Source organism: Bos indicus, chromosome 8 (assembly GCF_029378745.1).
Source record: "Bos indicus isolate NIAB-ARS_2022 breed Sahiwal x Tharparkar chromosome 8, NIAB-ARS_B.indTharparkar_mat_pri_1.0, whole genome shotgun sequence".
Lineage (NCBI taxonomy): Eukaryota > Metazoa > Chordata > Mammalia > Artiodactyla > Bovidae > Bos > Bos indicus.
The window spans coordinates 84,167,754-84,183,398 of NC_091767.1; the positions used below are offsets into that span (position 1 = coordinate 84,167,754).

The following is a 15,645-nucleotide window of genomic DNA, read 5'->3' on the forward strand; positions in this document are numbered from 1 at the left end:
AGACCAGAAAGGCCCCAGACCTGAAATTCAAACCCTCAGACAGGAACACGTGGTATGCAGGCAACCTCAAACAAACTCAGCCCAAAGCACAAACTCCCAAAGATCCTAGCCTGTTACTGAAAAGACCCTAGCCTGTTACTGAAGAGGCCAAGTGACACTGTGCTACTGAGGGACACAGAGTATCAGTCTGGCCCTGAGCAGACAAACTGCTCAACCACTGTGGGCGTACATTGGCAGCCAGCATCCCAGAGCCTTCTGTCCTCTGTGAAAGACTAAGCCAGGCTCCAGCCAGGGTGGTTAAGGCCATCAGCATCACTAATACGGAAGTCTTCATTTTGGAGGCCAATCCTGCCTTTTAAAACAAAGTCCAGCAAAGAAACTCCTCATGGCACCAATGATCCCAGGGCTACAGAAAGGGATGCTCAGTAGGTGCAACCCCGTGACTTTTTACAGGGGTCTGCAATGTCCAGGAAAAAGCTTGATCAGCAGCCAATCCCAGGGGACAGACATTTTCTAGTCTGTGAGAGTGTGGTCAGCACCCTCCAGTAGGTCCCCAGTGGCCTTCATCCCTTGATACTCACACCCCGTAGTTCTCTCTCCAAACAGTGGAGGTTTAGTCTGTGTGACTGACAGAATACAAGTAAAGCCAACAGCATACCCCTGGCAAGATTAAGATGCTGTGGATTCCGTCCTAATGATTCTCTTCTCAGATCACAGCAGCCACACTGAGCTGCCATGGAGCTGTTGGGTCTCCTGCCTATGGCTGTGGAGGCACCATCCGAGCAGCAGAGCCTCTGGCCCCACAGCTGAGCCCTCAGATGAGATGCAGCCTTGAGAGGCCCTGAGCCAGAACCAGCTATGCTGCTCCTTCTGGCCACAGAAACCGAGAGGATCAGTGGCTGTTGTGCAGTAGATGATACCACGAGGACGATCCCAGCTCTGCCCCCAGGTTGCAAATGGGGGTCAATTCAGTCCACTAAGAAGCGTGGACGGGGATTCAGCAGCATGATGCCTCCCTAGGAGTCCCCTGTCAGCACCGTCAGAGGGCGCAGATGCGGGTGCCCAGAGAGATGGGAACACAGCTGAGGCCGCTGCTGACCAAAGGACCAGGAGAAACCAACAAGAGATGCTGCCCCTTGAGACGGGCCTTACAGAGGGAGGGTGGGTGTGCCAGGCAAAGGAAAAGGAGGAGCTTCTGGGAGGAAAGCAGGCCAAGACGAAGTATGGAGCCAAAACCACTCAACATGGGCTGTGGCCAGAAGGTAGGGCCAGGGCTCAGCCTGCCGTCCAGTGCAGGGGCAGCCTTGGCCCACCATGAAGCTCTCTCCTCCAGGCCCATGAGCAGCTGAGTGACCCTGGACAGTAGAAGGCCTTCTCTCCCCAGTGTCTGGAATCCAGGCAGACAGGCATCTTACATATACACATACAGTTGCTAAAAACCTCATGTGACACGTGCAGAGCACTGTCATCCCAGTCTCTGTGACAGTCCCACATGGCCCCCACCACATCTCACAGGTGTCCAGTATTAGGGTGGACAGAGCCACAGGCTTGGAGTCTGTGAACAACATTCAGACAGACAAGGAGAAGGCACCAACGGCAGAGAACATAGTGGCAGCATGGATCACGATCCAGGAGACCTCCCCACACCTGGAACTTCACGAGAGAGAGCTTGCCAGCACTTGCAAAATGTACTGCATTGCTCCTGGTGTTATTTTAAAAAGCCATTCCATGTCACTTATTTTAATCCATCTCTTTTGAAACTATTATCTCAATCTCTGGATTTTCCCCTTAGCTGAGTTCAACAGAAGCAGCAGATAGCCAGGGTTCTCAGTCCCAGGTCCCAGGTCAACTGATCCAGGGGCCAAGTCAGACTCACCACTCAGCTTATGCTGGCCTAATAGGCCAGCCTACGTGAGGGCAGTCAGAAAAGGGTCCACTTGAGACAAAATGCCAGCCTTACTATAGGTTCCAAATAAATCCCCAGAAGAGAGGGAACTTATCTTTGGCATTTAAATATAAAATTCCTAAAGTCTTTATAAGAGTTAAAAACAAAAACTGATTTTAAACTATGTCTCTTTTTCTTGATTTGGCAAGGCAGGAGACAAGGTAAAGCTGATTCAACTGACCAGGTTTCTGAACCATACGGGGAGAAGTGAGTCAAGAATAGGCTTCACGCCCACATTCCCCAAGCTCACTTCTGAGGGGCACCCAGTATGCAGAGCAGCACTGTCTGCTCTGAGGGGATTCTGAGGGGCATCCAGTATGCAGAGCAGCACTATCCACACGGAGCAGGATGCAGAGGGCACCAGGCCGTCCAGACCCAGCAGCCCTGCTACGCCACACAGATCCACCGCCTGTAAACCTGGAGCCTGTCACGAGCTCTTGCTTATATGCCACACCTAGTAAGAACATAACCAGGACTGGGAGCAGTCAGTGGTAAGCAGAAAAGGAGATGACAAGGGGGACCCCAGGGGACATATTTCCAATACAAACTCTTCCCCAGATCTGGGCCAGCCCTGCCCCCTCTTCCTGCACCCCTTCTCCCCACTCCTCTGCCCCTCAGCATCTCCTCCATGTATGCCTGACAGCAGGAGGTAGGGACCACAGGGCCTGAGCAAGTCCAGTCAGGGTGCCAGAAGCAGGTGGTCATGAGGAAGCAGAAGGTGCCAGTGCCAGATGGTGAGTATGCTGCATGCAGAACCCTTCCCCTACACAATCAGGATGCAGGACAATCAGAGCTGCAGGACTCTGAGAACTCACTAACTGACAAGGAGATCCCCTAACTGTAAGTTCCCTAAGTTAACCGGGAGGAAAGGCACAGGTGTGGCCACCCTTTAGGTTGCCCTGCCCCAGGTCCTACTCCCATCTCAACCACAGAGGACACCTGAGACGCGGTCAGGGCCATCTTTACCCAAGAACCAGAGTCAGGGTCTGTGCCTTGAGTCTGAGGCCACCCAGTGGGCAAGGAGTTACCATTACACACCCCAGGAGTCCCAGGATGGCACGCGCTCATGAAATAAGGCTTGGAAAAAAGACCCAAGGGATCATACTGAGGCAGCCTCTGTGCAGATGCCCTTGTCTGCGGGTCACAGAGCCCTGTTAGGGACCATAGCACCAGGGCTTCATCCAGCTCAGTTCAGACACCCACTGGACCCACCCAAAAGCCATAAAATAGAAGCAACTTTTACCTTAAAGATCTTTAAGTTGTTCTGTGCCTCCTGTAACAAGCTTTTCAAAGCAAAGTACATTCTCTGTTTATTTCTAAAAAGAGAAAGTATTATTGACAATTAGAGCAGACTTTGCATTTACCTGCCTGTGGCTCAGGGGACATGCCCAAGAGTTGCCACTTGAGATCTCCAAGCTTTGCAGATTAAGGAGCTGTATTCTCCCCAGCCCTCTTCAGAGAGGCACCCCCATTACCGCCCCTAATCCCTACCCTTCTCTCTGCCCCTTCCTCTGGCAACAACTCCCCAGCCACTGGTAATCTGCAGGAACCTATTGAGGCAATGCTGACCCCAGGCAAGAAACCTGAGCCCTGCCCAGGGCCCTGCTTTCTGCAGGCAAGTAGCCCCTACCTCACAGAATGCACCCTCCACCCCCCACTACAGAGAATGCCACACACCCCACCACCACCACCAAGGGAGGCAGCACTAGGGACAAAGGAGAAGTATTCTCTTACCCTGAGTAGAGATCGAGAGGGCAGTATTTACTTATCTGCTTCCACTTCCCAGTTGCTACCTGTTAAGAAATCACCACAGGGTGTCAGTGATGGGACTGGGGAGGCACACTGGGCTAACTCTAACACACAGAAGAGCTCGAGGGACTGTGAGATCACCAAGGCAGCTGAAGGGCCCAGGAGGGGACACCACCTCCAGGTGCAGGGAGCTGGCACAGGGAGCTTGACTCTGACTCCAAGAAACCTCGGCCCTCCTCTGAGAGCCTCACGTAGCTGCCAGCCCCTCCACATGAGCAGAGAAATGCAGCCAGCACCTTTATAAGATGTCATGGCTGAATTTTGGTAATCAGATGAACAAATCTTTACAATTATAATATCCAGGAAAGGTAGGTTGCACCCAACTAGCAATTTCATGTTGTCGGTGAGAAGACAAATTGGCACAACCTTTGAAAGGCAACTTGCTGGTTTCCATCACAATTTTAAAGATGGATGCCCCCTGATTTGGCAAATCTATGAGGAATCACTGGGTCAAGGATGTTCACTGCGACATGTGAAACAACCTGTGAAACACAGCAAGACCTAGAAACAACTAAATAAATCAAAGCACATCTGCTCTTATGGACTAGGACACAGCAAGCCACATGTTGAATGAAAGAATCAGTAAATAATATGCGGCCACTAACAGACAGAGGCAAAATCACAAATATTTATTCAAAGAGAAAAGCAAGTGGCAGAACAATGCATATGAAATAACTTGCTTTAAAAAGAAAAGAAGGGTATGTGCATCTATACATGCGTTATCCAAACACATAACAAAGAGCCTTGACAGACACACAGCAAGCAATCTTCAAGCGTTATTTAAGTGAACAAAATCAACTAGCAGAGTAATTGCTTATGGCAAGAAAAAAAAAAAGACAGGACTCAAATGACTAAGAATGAAAGAAAATACATTACTATCAATCTTGCAGGAATAAAAATAAGTTTAGAGAAATGCTGTGAACAATTACATGCCAACAAATTATGTGAAATGAACAAATTCTTTAGAAACATACAGCTACCAAAACTGACTCAAGAAGAAATAGAGAATGTAAACAGACATAACAAAAGACTGAATCAGTAATCAAAAACCTTTCAACAAGAAAATCCCAGGACCAGATGGCTTTGCTACTGAATTCCACTAAATGTTTGAAGAAAAATCAACACCAATACTCAAACTCTTCCAAAAAATGAAGAGTAAAAGATGGAAAATCTTCCGAATTCATTCTATCAAGCCAATTATCATCCTGGTACCAAAACTAGACAAAAACATCACTAGAAACTACAAATATCCCTCAAGAAAAAATCCTCAACAAAAACTAACAAACCAAAATAAGTAGCATACTACAGATTACACACCTTCATCAAGTGGCATTTATCTGTCAAACACAAGGGTGGTTCAACATATGAAAATCAATCAACATAATACACCATATTAATAGAAAGAGGAAAATACCTCATGATCATCTCAACAGATGCAAGACAAGCATGTGACAAAATCTAACATTCTTTCACGATTTAAAAAACAAAACTCTAAAAATAAAAAAAAATTTGACAAACTTACAGTGAGAACATTACATTCTACAGTGAAAAACCAAAAGCTTTACCCCTCAAGACCAGGAACAAGATAAGGATAGCCACTCTTACTACTTCTATATAATACTGTACTTATAGTTAAACCCAGAATTACCATATGGGTCAGCACTACTGCTTCTGGGTGTATACCCAAAAAAACTGGGAGCAGAGTCTCAAAGAAATACTTGTACAACCACGTTCACGGAAGTATTATTCACAACAGGCAAGAGATGGGAGCAGCCCAGGGACCATCGACGGATGAATGGGATAAACCAAATATATTATACACGTTCAATGGACACTATGCAGCCTTGAGAAGGAAGAAACTTCTGATACAAGCTACAGTATGGATGAATCTTGAGGACATTATGGGTGAAATAAGTCAGTCACAAAAGGACAAATACTGTATGATTCCACATATATGAAGTACCTACAGTAGTCAAATTCACAGAGATAGAAACTACAATGGTGGGTGCCAGGGGCCTGAGAAAGGAAGAAATGTGTTATTTCATGGATGTAGAGTTTTGGTTTTACAAAACAAAAAACATTCTGGAAATGGACAGTAATGATAGTTGTACCACAATGTAAACGCACTTCACACCTCTTAACTGTGCACTTAATGGTTAAAATAGGAAGTTTTATGTCATGTATATTTCATCACAATTAAATACCTATATTTATTTCAAAAAAGTCATTGCATTTCTATGCAATAAACAACTTGAAAATGACGTTTTTAAAAATTCTATTTACAGTGCTTAGTCGCTCAGTCGTGTCCAACTCTTTGCGACCCCATGGACTATCGTCCGTCAGGCTCCTCTGCCCATGGGATTCTCCAGGTAAGAATACTGGACTGGGTTGCCATTTACTTCTCCAGGGGATCTTCCTGACCCAGGGATCAAACCCAGGTCTCCTGCATTGCAGGCTGCTTCTCTACCATCTGAGCCACCAGGAAAGCCTCTACTTACGATGGCATCTCCAAGAACAAAGCACTAAGGATAAGTTCAACAAAGGAAATATAAAACCTATATGCTGAAAACTTTATAACATTTCTGAAAGAAATTAAAGATCTAAATAAATGAAAAAACCCTGCATTCACAGAGTACTAATACTGTTGAGGGGGCAGCACTTCCCACACAAATGTGCAGCACAATGATTCCCTGTCAAAGTCTCAGCTGGTTTCTTGGAAATCATGAAGCTTAAAGACATCTATATTGGAAAGGAAGAAATAAAACTCTATTTACAGATGACACAATTCTGTACATAGAAGATTCCAAAGAATATACAAAGAAAGCTACCAGAGCTAATAAATAAATGCAGCAAAGTTGTAGGGTACAACACACATATTAGTTGTGTTTCTATATTCCAGCAATAAATAAACCAAAAAGGAAATTAAGGAAGCAGTTCTATTTATAACATTTACAATATTCCAAAAGAATAAAATACCTAGATATAAATTTAACCAAAGTGGCAAAAGACTGGTACACTGAAAACTAAAAAATGTTGCTGAAAGAAATTAAAGAAAACCTAAATGAGTAGAAAGACAGGATGGCAAGGCTTCCCTGGTGGCTTAGATGGTAAGAATCTGCCTGCAATGCAGGAGGCACAGGTTCGATCCCTGGGTTGGGAAGATCCCCTGGAGAAGGGAATGGCCACCCAGTCCAGTATTCTTGCCTGGAGAACTCCACGGACAGAGGTTCCTGGCAGGCTACACAGTCCACGGGGTTGTAAAGAGTTGGACACAACTGAGTGACTAACACTTATACACTATCCAAAGTGATCTATAACTTCCTGTAATTTCTGTCAAAATTCCAACAAAATTCCAACTGCAATTGTTTGCAGTTACAAAAAATCCAACTCTCAAAATCATACGTAATTGTAAAGGAGCTTCAAATAGCCAAAACAATCTTGAAAAAGAAAAACAAAGCTAGAAGACTAATACTTCCTGATTTCAACAAGAGTGGCATAAGGACAGACCGATAGAAAGGTCAGAATTGAGACCTCACGTATAAGGCCAATAAATCCACCAACACCAATCAATGGAGAAATGACAGTCTTTTCACAAGTGGTGCTGGAAAAACTGGATATCACATGTAAAAGAATGAAGCTGGACCCTTATCTAACACCAAATATAAAAACTAACTCAAAACAGATCAAAGACCAAAACATAAGAGCTAAAACTATAAAACTCGTAGAAGAAAACATATCAGAAAAGCATATGCCCTTAGTTTAGGTAACAATTTCTTGAATATGAAAGCAAAGGCATAGGCAACAAGAGTGAAAAAAGACAAATCAGACTTTATCAAAATGTAAAACTTCTGTGCAACACTGTCAACAGAGCAAAAAGGCAACTAACAGAATGGGAGAAAAGATTTGCAAATCACATATCTGATAAAGAGATTAATATCTAAAATATACAAAGAACCCCGAAAACAACTAAAAAAATCACAACTCATTTCAAAAATGGGTGAGGAATTTGAAGAGACAGTCTCCAAAGAAGACATACAAATGGCCAATAAGCAAACGAACAGATGTTCAACATCACTAACCTTTGGAGAAATGCAAATGAAAATCACTTGAGATACTACTTTGTATCCATTAGGATGACTACAATCACAAACAGGGGTAAGAATTAGTGCTGGTGAAGCCAGGACGTGGAGAAACCGGAGCCCTCATGCATTTGTGGCTGCTGTTGTTCAGTTGCTAAGTTATGTCCAATTCTTTGCAGCCCTATGAGCTACAGCATGCCAGGCTTCCCTGTCCTTCACTATCTCCCAAAATTTGCATTTATGGTCTTTCTTTATTATCCACTCTCACATCTGTTCACTGCTGGGGGGAATACAGAATTGTGCTATAGCTATGCAAAACAGTCTGCCATTTCCTCAAAACTTTAAACAGAATTTCCCCCAAGATCCAGCAATTCCACTCCTAGGAATATACCCAAGAAAACTGAAAAAAAGTGACTCAAACATGTACATGTACACATACGTTTACAGCAACATTATTCACAGTAGCCAAAATGAAAAAGCCGTATGTCCATCAATAGATGAATGGGTAAACAAGATGTTCCCATACAATGGAGGATTATTATTCAGTCATAAAAAGAATGCGGTGCTGATAAATGCCACAGCATGTATTAACCTCAAAAGTATCATGTTAACTAAAAGAAGACAGTCACACAAAGCCATAATTTGTGTGACTCCGCTTGCATGAAATGTCCAGAATAAGCAGATCCACAGATTCGGTAGTTGCCAAGGGTTGGCAGGACAATGGGTGACTGCTAATGGGCACAGGACTTCTTTTTGAGGTGATGAAATGTTCTGGAATTCGATAGTGGTGATGGTTGTACAATCTTACGAATAGACTAAAATCTGCTGGATTATACACTTTAAAAGGGTAAACCTTAGGATATGTATAACTATCTCAATTAAGAAGAAAAAGATGAACTACTTTTGAAATAAAAGGTAAACAGTATCTCCATTTTATTTTACTCCTCTGAAAACTCTAGATGACCCAGCCATTCACCCCAGGCTCTGTGCAGTGAGCGCCCGGAGGCCAGCTCCTACCTTGAGGTGCTGGTGCATGCAGTAACGACACACCCTGTGCTTCAGCTCGTGTGTAACGTAACTGGAGGAGGGAATAAACCCGCATTTGGGCTGCAAAACAGATAAGGAAGAAAAAACGCTTAGGGAGAAAACATATACCTTCAGGCAGACATATAACTACAGGATGATGAAGTGCAATTCCCAGGAGAATCACGAAGTATTAGCTACAAACATTCCCAAAAGTTGCTTTTATCTTCAGTCTCAAGTGGGAATTGATGCCGCCCTCACTGTATCGTATAAATCTCTCTTTGCCCCTGGAGAATCCACCCAGAACTCTCACTGGAGAAGAACAACGAGGCCTGAGTTGCTCACTTGACAAACTGCAATAGAGTAACACTGTGTTTTCATTATAGAACAAGACTGGAAAGACCAGGAGTGCAGATCTGTCCCACACTCTCAGCTCCAAGAAGCAGAACCCACGGTCTCTCTGATAAGACTGAGTGAACACAGTGGTGCTCATCTGATGATTCCTAGGATCCCAGAATGTCTGAAATTCTGGTTATCTTTTAAAATCCAGAGTTCTGTGTCAGGGCACCAAATCATTTGTGACACCTGAGACATTAGCCTCTGTTTAGAGAGGCAGAACATCGTCCACACTGAACATCCGGAGTGTGAATGCTCAGGGCCAATAGCATGACCCAGAAGTCACCACCAGAGATTTGGAGAAAGGAAACAATGAGATACCTGGGAGGCTTCCTGAGGGAGACTCAGGTGGCCATGCTGGACAGGGAGCCACAGAGTTGAAGCAGGGGAGTGACCCTTCTCCAGTAATCACTGACCTCCACTAGACAAGCAACATCCTTTGTAGCCCCTACCTCAAGGTGGGGAAAGTGCACTCCAGGCAGATGACCCATGGATTTACAATTTCTCCTTTTTCCCCAATACCATTTCCCTTTAACAAATATGCACCTTGATCTCCACACACAGAATCGGCCGGCGCTCTGCAAACTGGTAGGTCTGCAGTCTGGCTAGGTTGGGGAGGCACAGGGCATAGCCACTGAGCGTGTCCAGGTCCTTGTCACAGCGAGATTCTGGAGAACAGAGAGAGGAAGATAACTGAGGGTCAGCGAGAGCAGCAAGACAACTCCATGGCAGCCTGGGCTCCTGCTGGGGGCAGGACCAACTCAGCCTCTGCTTTGGGGAGGTCACCTCTAAAGCTTGGGTTATCCTGCCTGAGGAGTCTCTGTAAGGACCTAGAGTCACACAAGGATAACACTGTGATTCCTGGTAGGAGTTTGGACCTTGTAGTACCAGCTCCACCTCTGGAGGGGCTGGAGGTTGAGGGCAGCCACACAGGTGGCCAGCTGTGTCTACATGCCCTGCTGCTGCTGCTGCTAAGTCGCTTCAGTCGTGTCCGACTCTGTGCGATCCCATAGACGGCAGCCCACCAGGCTCCCCAGGCCCTGGGATTCTCCAGGCAAGAACACTGGAGTGGTTGCCATTTCCTTCTCCAATGCATGAAAGTGAAAAGTGAAAGTGAAGTCGCTCAGTCGTGTCCAACTCTTCACGACCCCATGGACTGCGGCCTACCAGGCTCCTCCGTCCATGGGATTTTCCAGGCAACAGTACTAGAGTGAGGTGTCATTGCCTTCTCCAGTCTACATGACCAAGCCCCAGCAAAAACCTTGACCCCTCTTCTCTCAGCTGGTTTTAATCTGTGTCCCTAAGCCATAACCATGAGAATAACAATGAGTTCTGTGTGTCCTCCTAGCAAATTATCAGATCTGAGGTTGGTCCTGGGGACCCTCAAATATGCAGCTGCCATCAAAAGTGAGAGTGATCTTGGAAACTGCCCCCCAATTCTGTTGACTCCCTTAACCCAGGAGTCCAGAGAAGGTGGCAACAGCCACTACCTTCCTTTTAAAGCTTCCTTCAGAATATTCAAACACTAATATTTCCTCAGCACTGACTACTAGAAGTTATACTGCAGACAGTCACATAAGATATGGCCTCTAGATTCCTCCTTCCACACAACAAGGCTGAGTGTGAGTCACTGTTACCACAGGGGACAGTCTTATCACTGTTAAGTAGTATAACTGCTGATTATAAAACTAATGATGCCGCATGGCACTAGTAACTAGGAGGCAGAATCACAGCGGGCCTCAGTCTGTCTAGATGAGGAAAACAGAGCCAAGACACAGTCCAGGTTTTGAACAAGGCTGCTGCCTCCTTCCCCTTCGTTACCTGTTTCCACCCATGAAGCCCTGCTCCTCATTGCTCCCCAAACCAGGGGCTCCAGGGCACAGTATCCTGTTTTCTTCCATTTTCTTAATCAAATACAGAAAAAAAATTTCATATTGGCTTACTACACACTCTGACTGCCTGGCCGTGATTTAGGAGGAGACATTTCACTCCTTAACAACATAAATTTTATATCTCTGTCTCTGACTGTGAAAGGAAAAGCTTTAACATGGTTAGTGTCATTACTGTGACAAATAAGTATAGGGAAAGTACCTGAGGTATGGAGGGAAAATACCTGAGCTGATGGGGGAGAAGTTATGTGAGGTGATGGCGGGGCGGCGGGGGGCGGGGGGGGGGGCGCGTTATGAGAGGTGATAGGGGTGATATATGAGGTGATGGGACGGAGGGCATCTGAGGTAATGAGGGAAGATATGTGAGGTGATGGGGGGTATGTGAGGAGATGGGGGTATGTGAGGTGATAGGGAGAGGGTGTGGAGATGGTAGGATGGTAGGAGAGGATGGGAGGTGATAGGGGAAAGGATGGGAGGTGATGGGGAGCGTATGGGAGGTGATGGGGAGGGGTGTGGGGAGGTGATGGGGGGATGTGGGGAGGTGATGGGGGTGTGGGGATGTGATGGGGAGAGTATGAGAGGTGATGGGGGGGTGTGGGGAGGTGGGGGGAGGATATTTGAGGTGATAAGGGAAGGTATAGGAGGTGATGGGGGAGAGTACGTGAGGGGATGGGGGAAAATATATGAGGTGATAGGGGATGTATGTGAGGAGATGGGAAGTATGTGAGGTGATGGGGAGAGGGTATGGGAGATAATAGACAGAGAACACGTAAGGTAATAAGGGAAGGTTTGGGAGGTGATAGGGGGTATGTGAGGAGATGGGGGAGGTATGTGAGACAACGGAGGAAGGTATGTGAGGAGATGGGAGAGGTATGTGAGACAACGGAGGAAGGTATGGGAGGTGATGGGGGGTACGTGAGGAGATGGGGGAGGTATGTGAGATAATGGAGGAAGGTATGTGAGGAGATGGGGGAGGTATGTGAGACAACGGAGGAAGGTATGGGAGGTGATGGGGGTATGTGAGGAGATGGGGGAGGTATGTGAGACAACAGAGGAAGGTATGTGAGGAGATGGGGGAGGTATGTGCGACAACGGAGGAAGGTATGGGAGGTGATGAGGGGTACGTGAGGAGATGGGGGAGGTATGTGAGATAATGGAGGAAGGTATGTGAGGAGATGGGAGAGGTATGTGAGAAAACGGAGGAAGGTATGGGAGGTGATGGGGGGTACATGAGGAGATGGGGGAAGTATGTGAGACAACAGAGGAAGGTATGTGAGGAGATGGGGGAGGTATGTGAGACAACGGAGGAAGGTATAGGAGGTGATAGGGTGGGTATGTGAGGTGATAGGGAGAGTATATGGGAGATGATGGTGGGAGGTATACAAGGTGATGGCTGAAGGTATGGGAGGTGATGGGGGTATGTGAGGTGATGAGGGAAGGTATGGGAAGTGATAGGGGAGGCATGGGAGGTGATGCGGGGAGGTATGAGGAGTTTGGGGGTATGTGATATGATGGGGAGAGGGTATGGGAAATGATGAGGGGAGGGGATGGGAAGTGATGGGGGAAGGTATGAGAGATGATGAGAGAGTATGGGAGCTAATGGGGGAAGATATGTGAGGTGATGGGGGAAGATAGGTAATTGGGGGAAGGTATGAGAGGTGATGCAGGAGGTATGTGAGGTGATTGGGGAAGGTGATCAGGGTGGTCTGTGAGATGATGGGGGGTATGTGAGGTGATGGGGGAAGGTACTGGAGGTGATGGGGGCTGCTATGTGTGGTAATTGGTTTGATGGGGGAACATATTATTGGTGATAGGGAAGTATGGCCAGTGGGGAAAGGTACAGAAGGTGAAGGGGGAAAGTCTGGGAGGTGAGGAGGAGCAAGTATATATTGCAGGGGTGGTGGCGGGGATGGCGGGGAGACGGATGGGGCAGTACATTTCTACTGCTGGGTAGAAATCACGTGTGGTGATGGGGGAAGCTATGTATGGTGATCCAGCTCCAGTTCAGTCGCTCAGTCGTGTCCGACTCTTTATGACCCCATGAACCACAGCACGCCAGGCCTCCCTGTCCATCACCAACTCCTGGAGTTCAGGGAAGTAAGTGAGGTGTGGTGGGAGGTACAAAAACTCAAGTCTCCCAGCTTACCTCAAGAGGATAAGCAGGTTGGGTGGTGCTGGCTTCTGAAAGAAGGAACTCAGGACTGCCTTCCTCTAGGGCCTGGCCCACCCTCCACAGCTCAGGTCTGCTCTGGTTTTCTTTTGGACTCCTCCAGACCACCCTAGAGCCCACCTTCCCTTCCCTAACTCTCCTCCAACTCCTTCAGCCACCTTTTGCCCCTCAAAAGCATTATTTTTATGAATTAGTTCTTGGTCATATATTCCCTGCAGTGATCTGCATATTTGACACCCAGAATTGTATTCACAAACTCCTAGGATTTCTACCCCTGATAATGAAGTCCCTGGCAAAAAAGTTGCTAAAAACTGTATCTGCCTAACATCAAACACTTTTCAAACGGAATATTATAAATTTTGTAAGTTAGAAACCCTTACCTGGTCTTTCACACTGTATCTTTAAACAAAGCTGTTTCACAAAATCTAAAGGCAGCTGAACAACTTCCTGTAAGAACAAATAAGAAATACTCAGTGTGTGTTACACAACAAGGTAAACGCACTTAATGCCACAGAACTGCAGACTTTAAAATGCTTAAAATGGTAAGCTTTATGTTCTGTATATTTTACCACATTAAAAAACACTCAGTATGTGAGTTTTGGGAATAAAAGCTGCTCTGTTATTTTAAGGACATGTCCAGATTATGTCCAACTCTTTGGGACCCCATGGACTGTAGCCCACCAGGCTCCTCTGTCCATGGAATTTTCCAGGCAAGAAATACTGGAGTGGGCTGCCATTTCCTTCTCCAGGGGATCCTCCCGACCTAAGGATCAAACCTACATCTCCTGTGTCTCCTGCGCTGATTGGTGGATTCTTCACCACTAACGTCTCTGTGCACTAACAGGAACAGGCCCTCCTCAGGATGGCTGGTGTCCACAATGGCAGTGGCTAGCAGCATGCCCAATGTCACCCACAATCAGTCTCCAGAGAATACTCCTCAGGCAGCTCCTGTGTTCTCAAGGCGACCTCATCCTCATTCTCCAGGGGTCTGTGGATGGCAGAGCAGGGGCCTGAGACAGCCCTCTGCCTGCAAAAACTTCCTCACCAGCTGTCTCCTCGGGCAACCTGAGGCTTCTCACATTCCCATCTGAGAAGCAGCTCAAGGAACGGGGTCTGATCAAATATTAATCTCTGGGTAAGGGATTTCCCTCATGGCCCAGTGGCTAAGACTCCGCACTCCCACATGCAGGGGACCAGGGTTTGAGCCCTGGTCAGGAAACTAGATCCCATATGCCACAACTGCAAAGATCCTGCAAGGTGCAGCTAAGGATCCCGCATGCTACAACTGGATCCCAGCACAGCCTAATAAAATAAATCATCTTTAAAAAAATAAATCCCCAGGTGGACATCCTGTGCCCCCATCAGCTACAGGACAGCCAATATTTGGTGCACTGGGGCAAGAAACAGAAAAGCAACTTCTTTCTGCTTTGCTGTTTCTTTGCAATCTCCCAAACCAAGAGTTTCTATTTAATCCACATTGCTCACCATCTTCCCTATATTTCCAGGGTGGCAGAATTCTGACTTCTAAAGAATCCCAAGGGGATGGAAGAGACTGGCCTAGAAAGAGGATGCTGGGATCCTGTCCATTTACATGCCACACCTCCATCACGCCCTTTCCCACCTAACCTCCAACTCACATGAAGACAGGCCCAGATCAGTCCCCAAACCAGCCAGGCAGGGTTGGAGGCAGCATGGCACAAGGGGTGTGTCTGTCTCTCTGTCTGAGCCTTGCTCTCACCACTGGGCTTGTCATTTCTCGTCTCAGGACACAGAAGAGGGAAACGCTCTCAACAGGGCCCCTCTCTAAGCTAGCTCATGTCATCAGAAGGAGAAAACCATATCGTTTACAAATGCGGACTTTGCCTGAATATGGTCTTATTAGGACCAGAGGTGCTGGGCCCGAGTGGCAGTCCTCTCACTACTACAGCCACCTGGAGGAAAAGCAGGTTGTGTTTCACTCTGGCAGTGTCTTCATGCAAAGGAGGTATGTCAACAGGGTGAATACTCCCAAGATGTGACCTTGTGAATCCACCTCACAGGCCCAGAGCCTTGTCCACTGTGGACAAACAGAATCAAACTCGGAGTTAGAGCATGCCCTAGGCCTGAAGGGACAGCCCAGTGTTATTCCCACCTGCCAGGCTGCCACTGGCTGGAACCGCAAGCTCCTCACCACCCTTCTTCACCACTGGCCCCTCCTGGAAGAAAAGTCTAGAGTCCCTGAGTGAGACAGAGCAACACTCCCACTTGGCCAGACGAGCATGCTCTCGCCCCAGGAAGGACACTGACAGTCGGCACAGCTGCGTTCTCTCAGACACCGTCCAGGCCGAGGAGGAG

General features: G+C 46.9%; 1 protein-coding gene across 2 annotated transcripts in view; it reads right to left on the minus strand.

Annotated features, from left to right (window-relative positions):
* The window catches only part of IPPK (inositol-pentakisphosphate 2-kinase), a 59,397-nt gene that overhangs the window by 31,137 nt on the left and 12,615 nt on the right, over positions 1 to 15,645 (minus strand). For both annotated transcript variants that reach the window (XM_070794302.1, XM_070794301.1), the window contains 5 exons: positions 13,692 to 13,758; positions 9,799 to 9,920; positions 8,851 to 8,940; positions 3,680 to 3,738; positions 3,189 to 3,261 (listed from right to left, as the gene is read on the minus strand). In XM_070794302.1, coding sequence (XP_070650403.1) covers positions 3,189 to 3,261; positions 3,680 to 3,738; positions 8,851 to 8,940; positions 9,799 to 9,920; positions 13,692 to 13,758 — 411 coding nt within the window. The remainder of the gene's footprint in view (positions 1 to 3,188; positions 3,262 to 3,679; positions 3,739 to 8,850; positions 8,941 to 9,798; positions 9,921 to 13,691; positions 13,759 to 15,645) is intronic.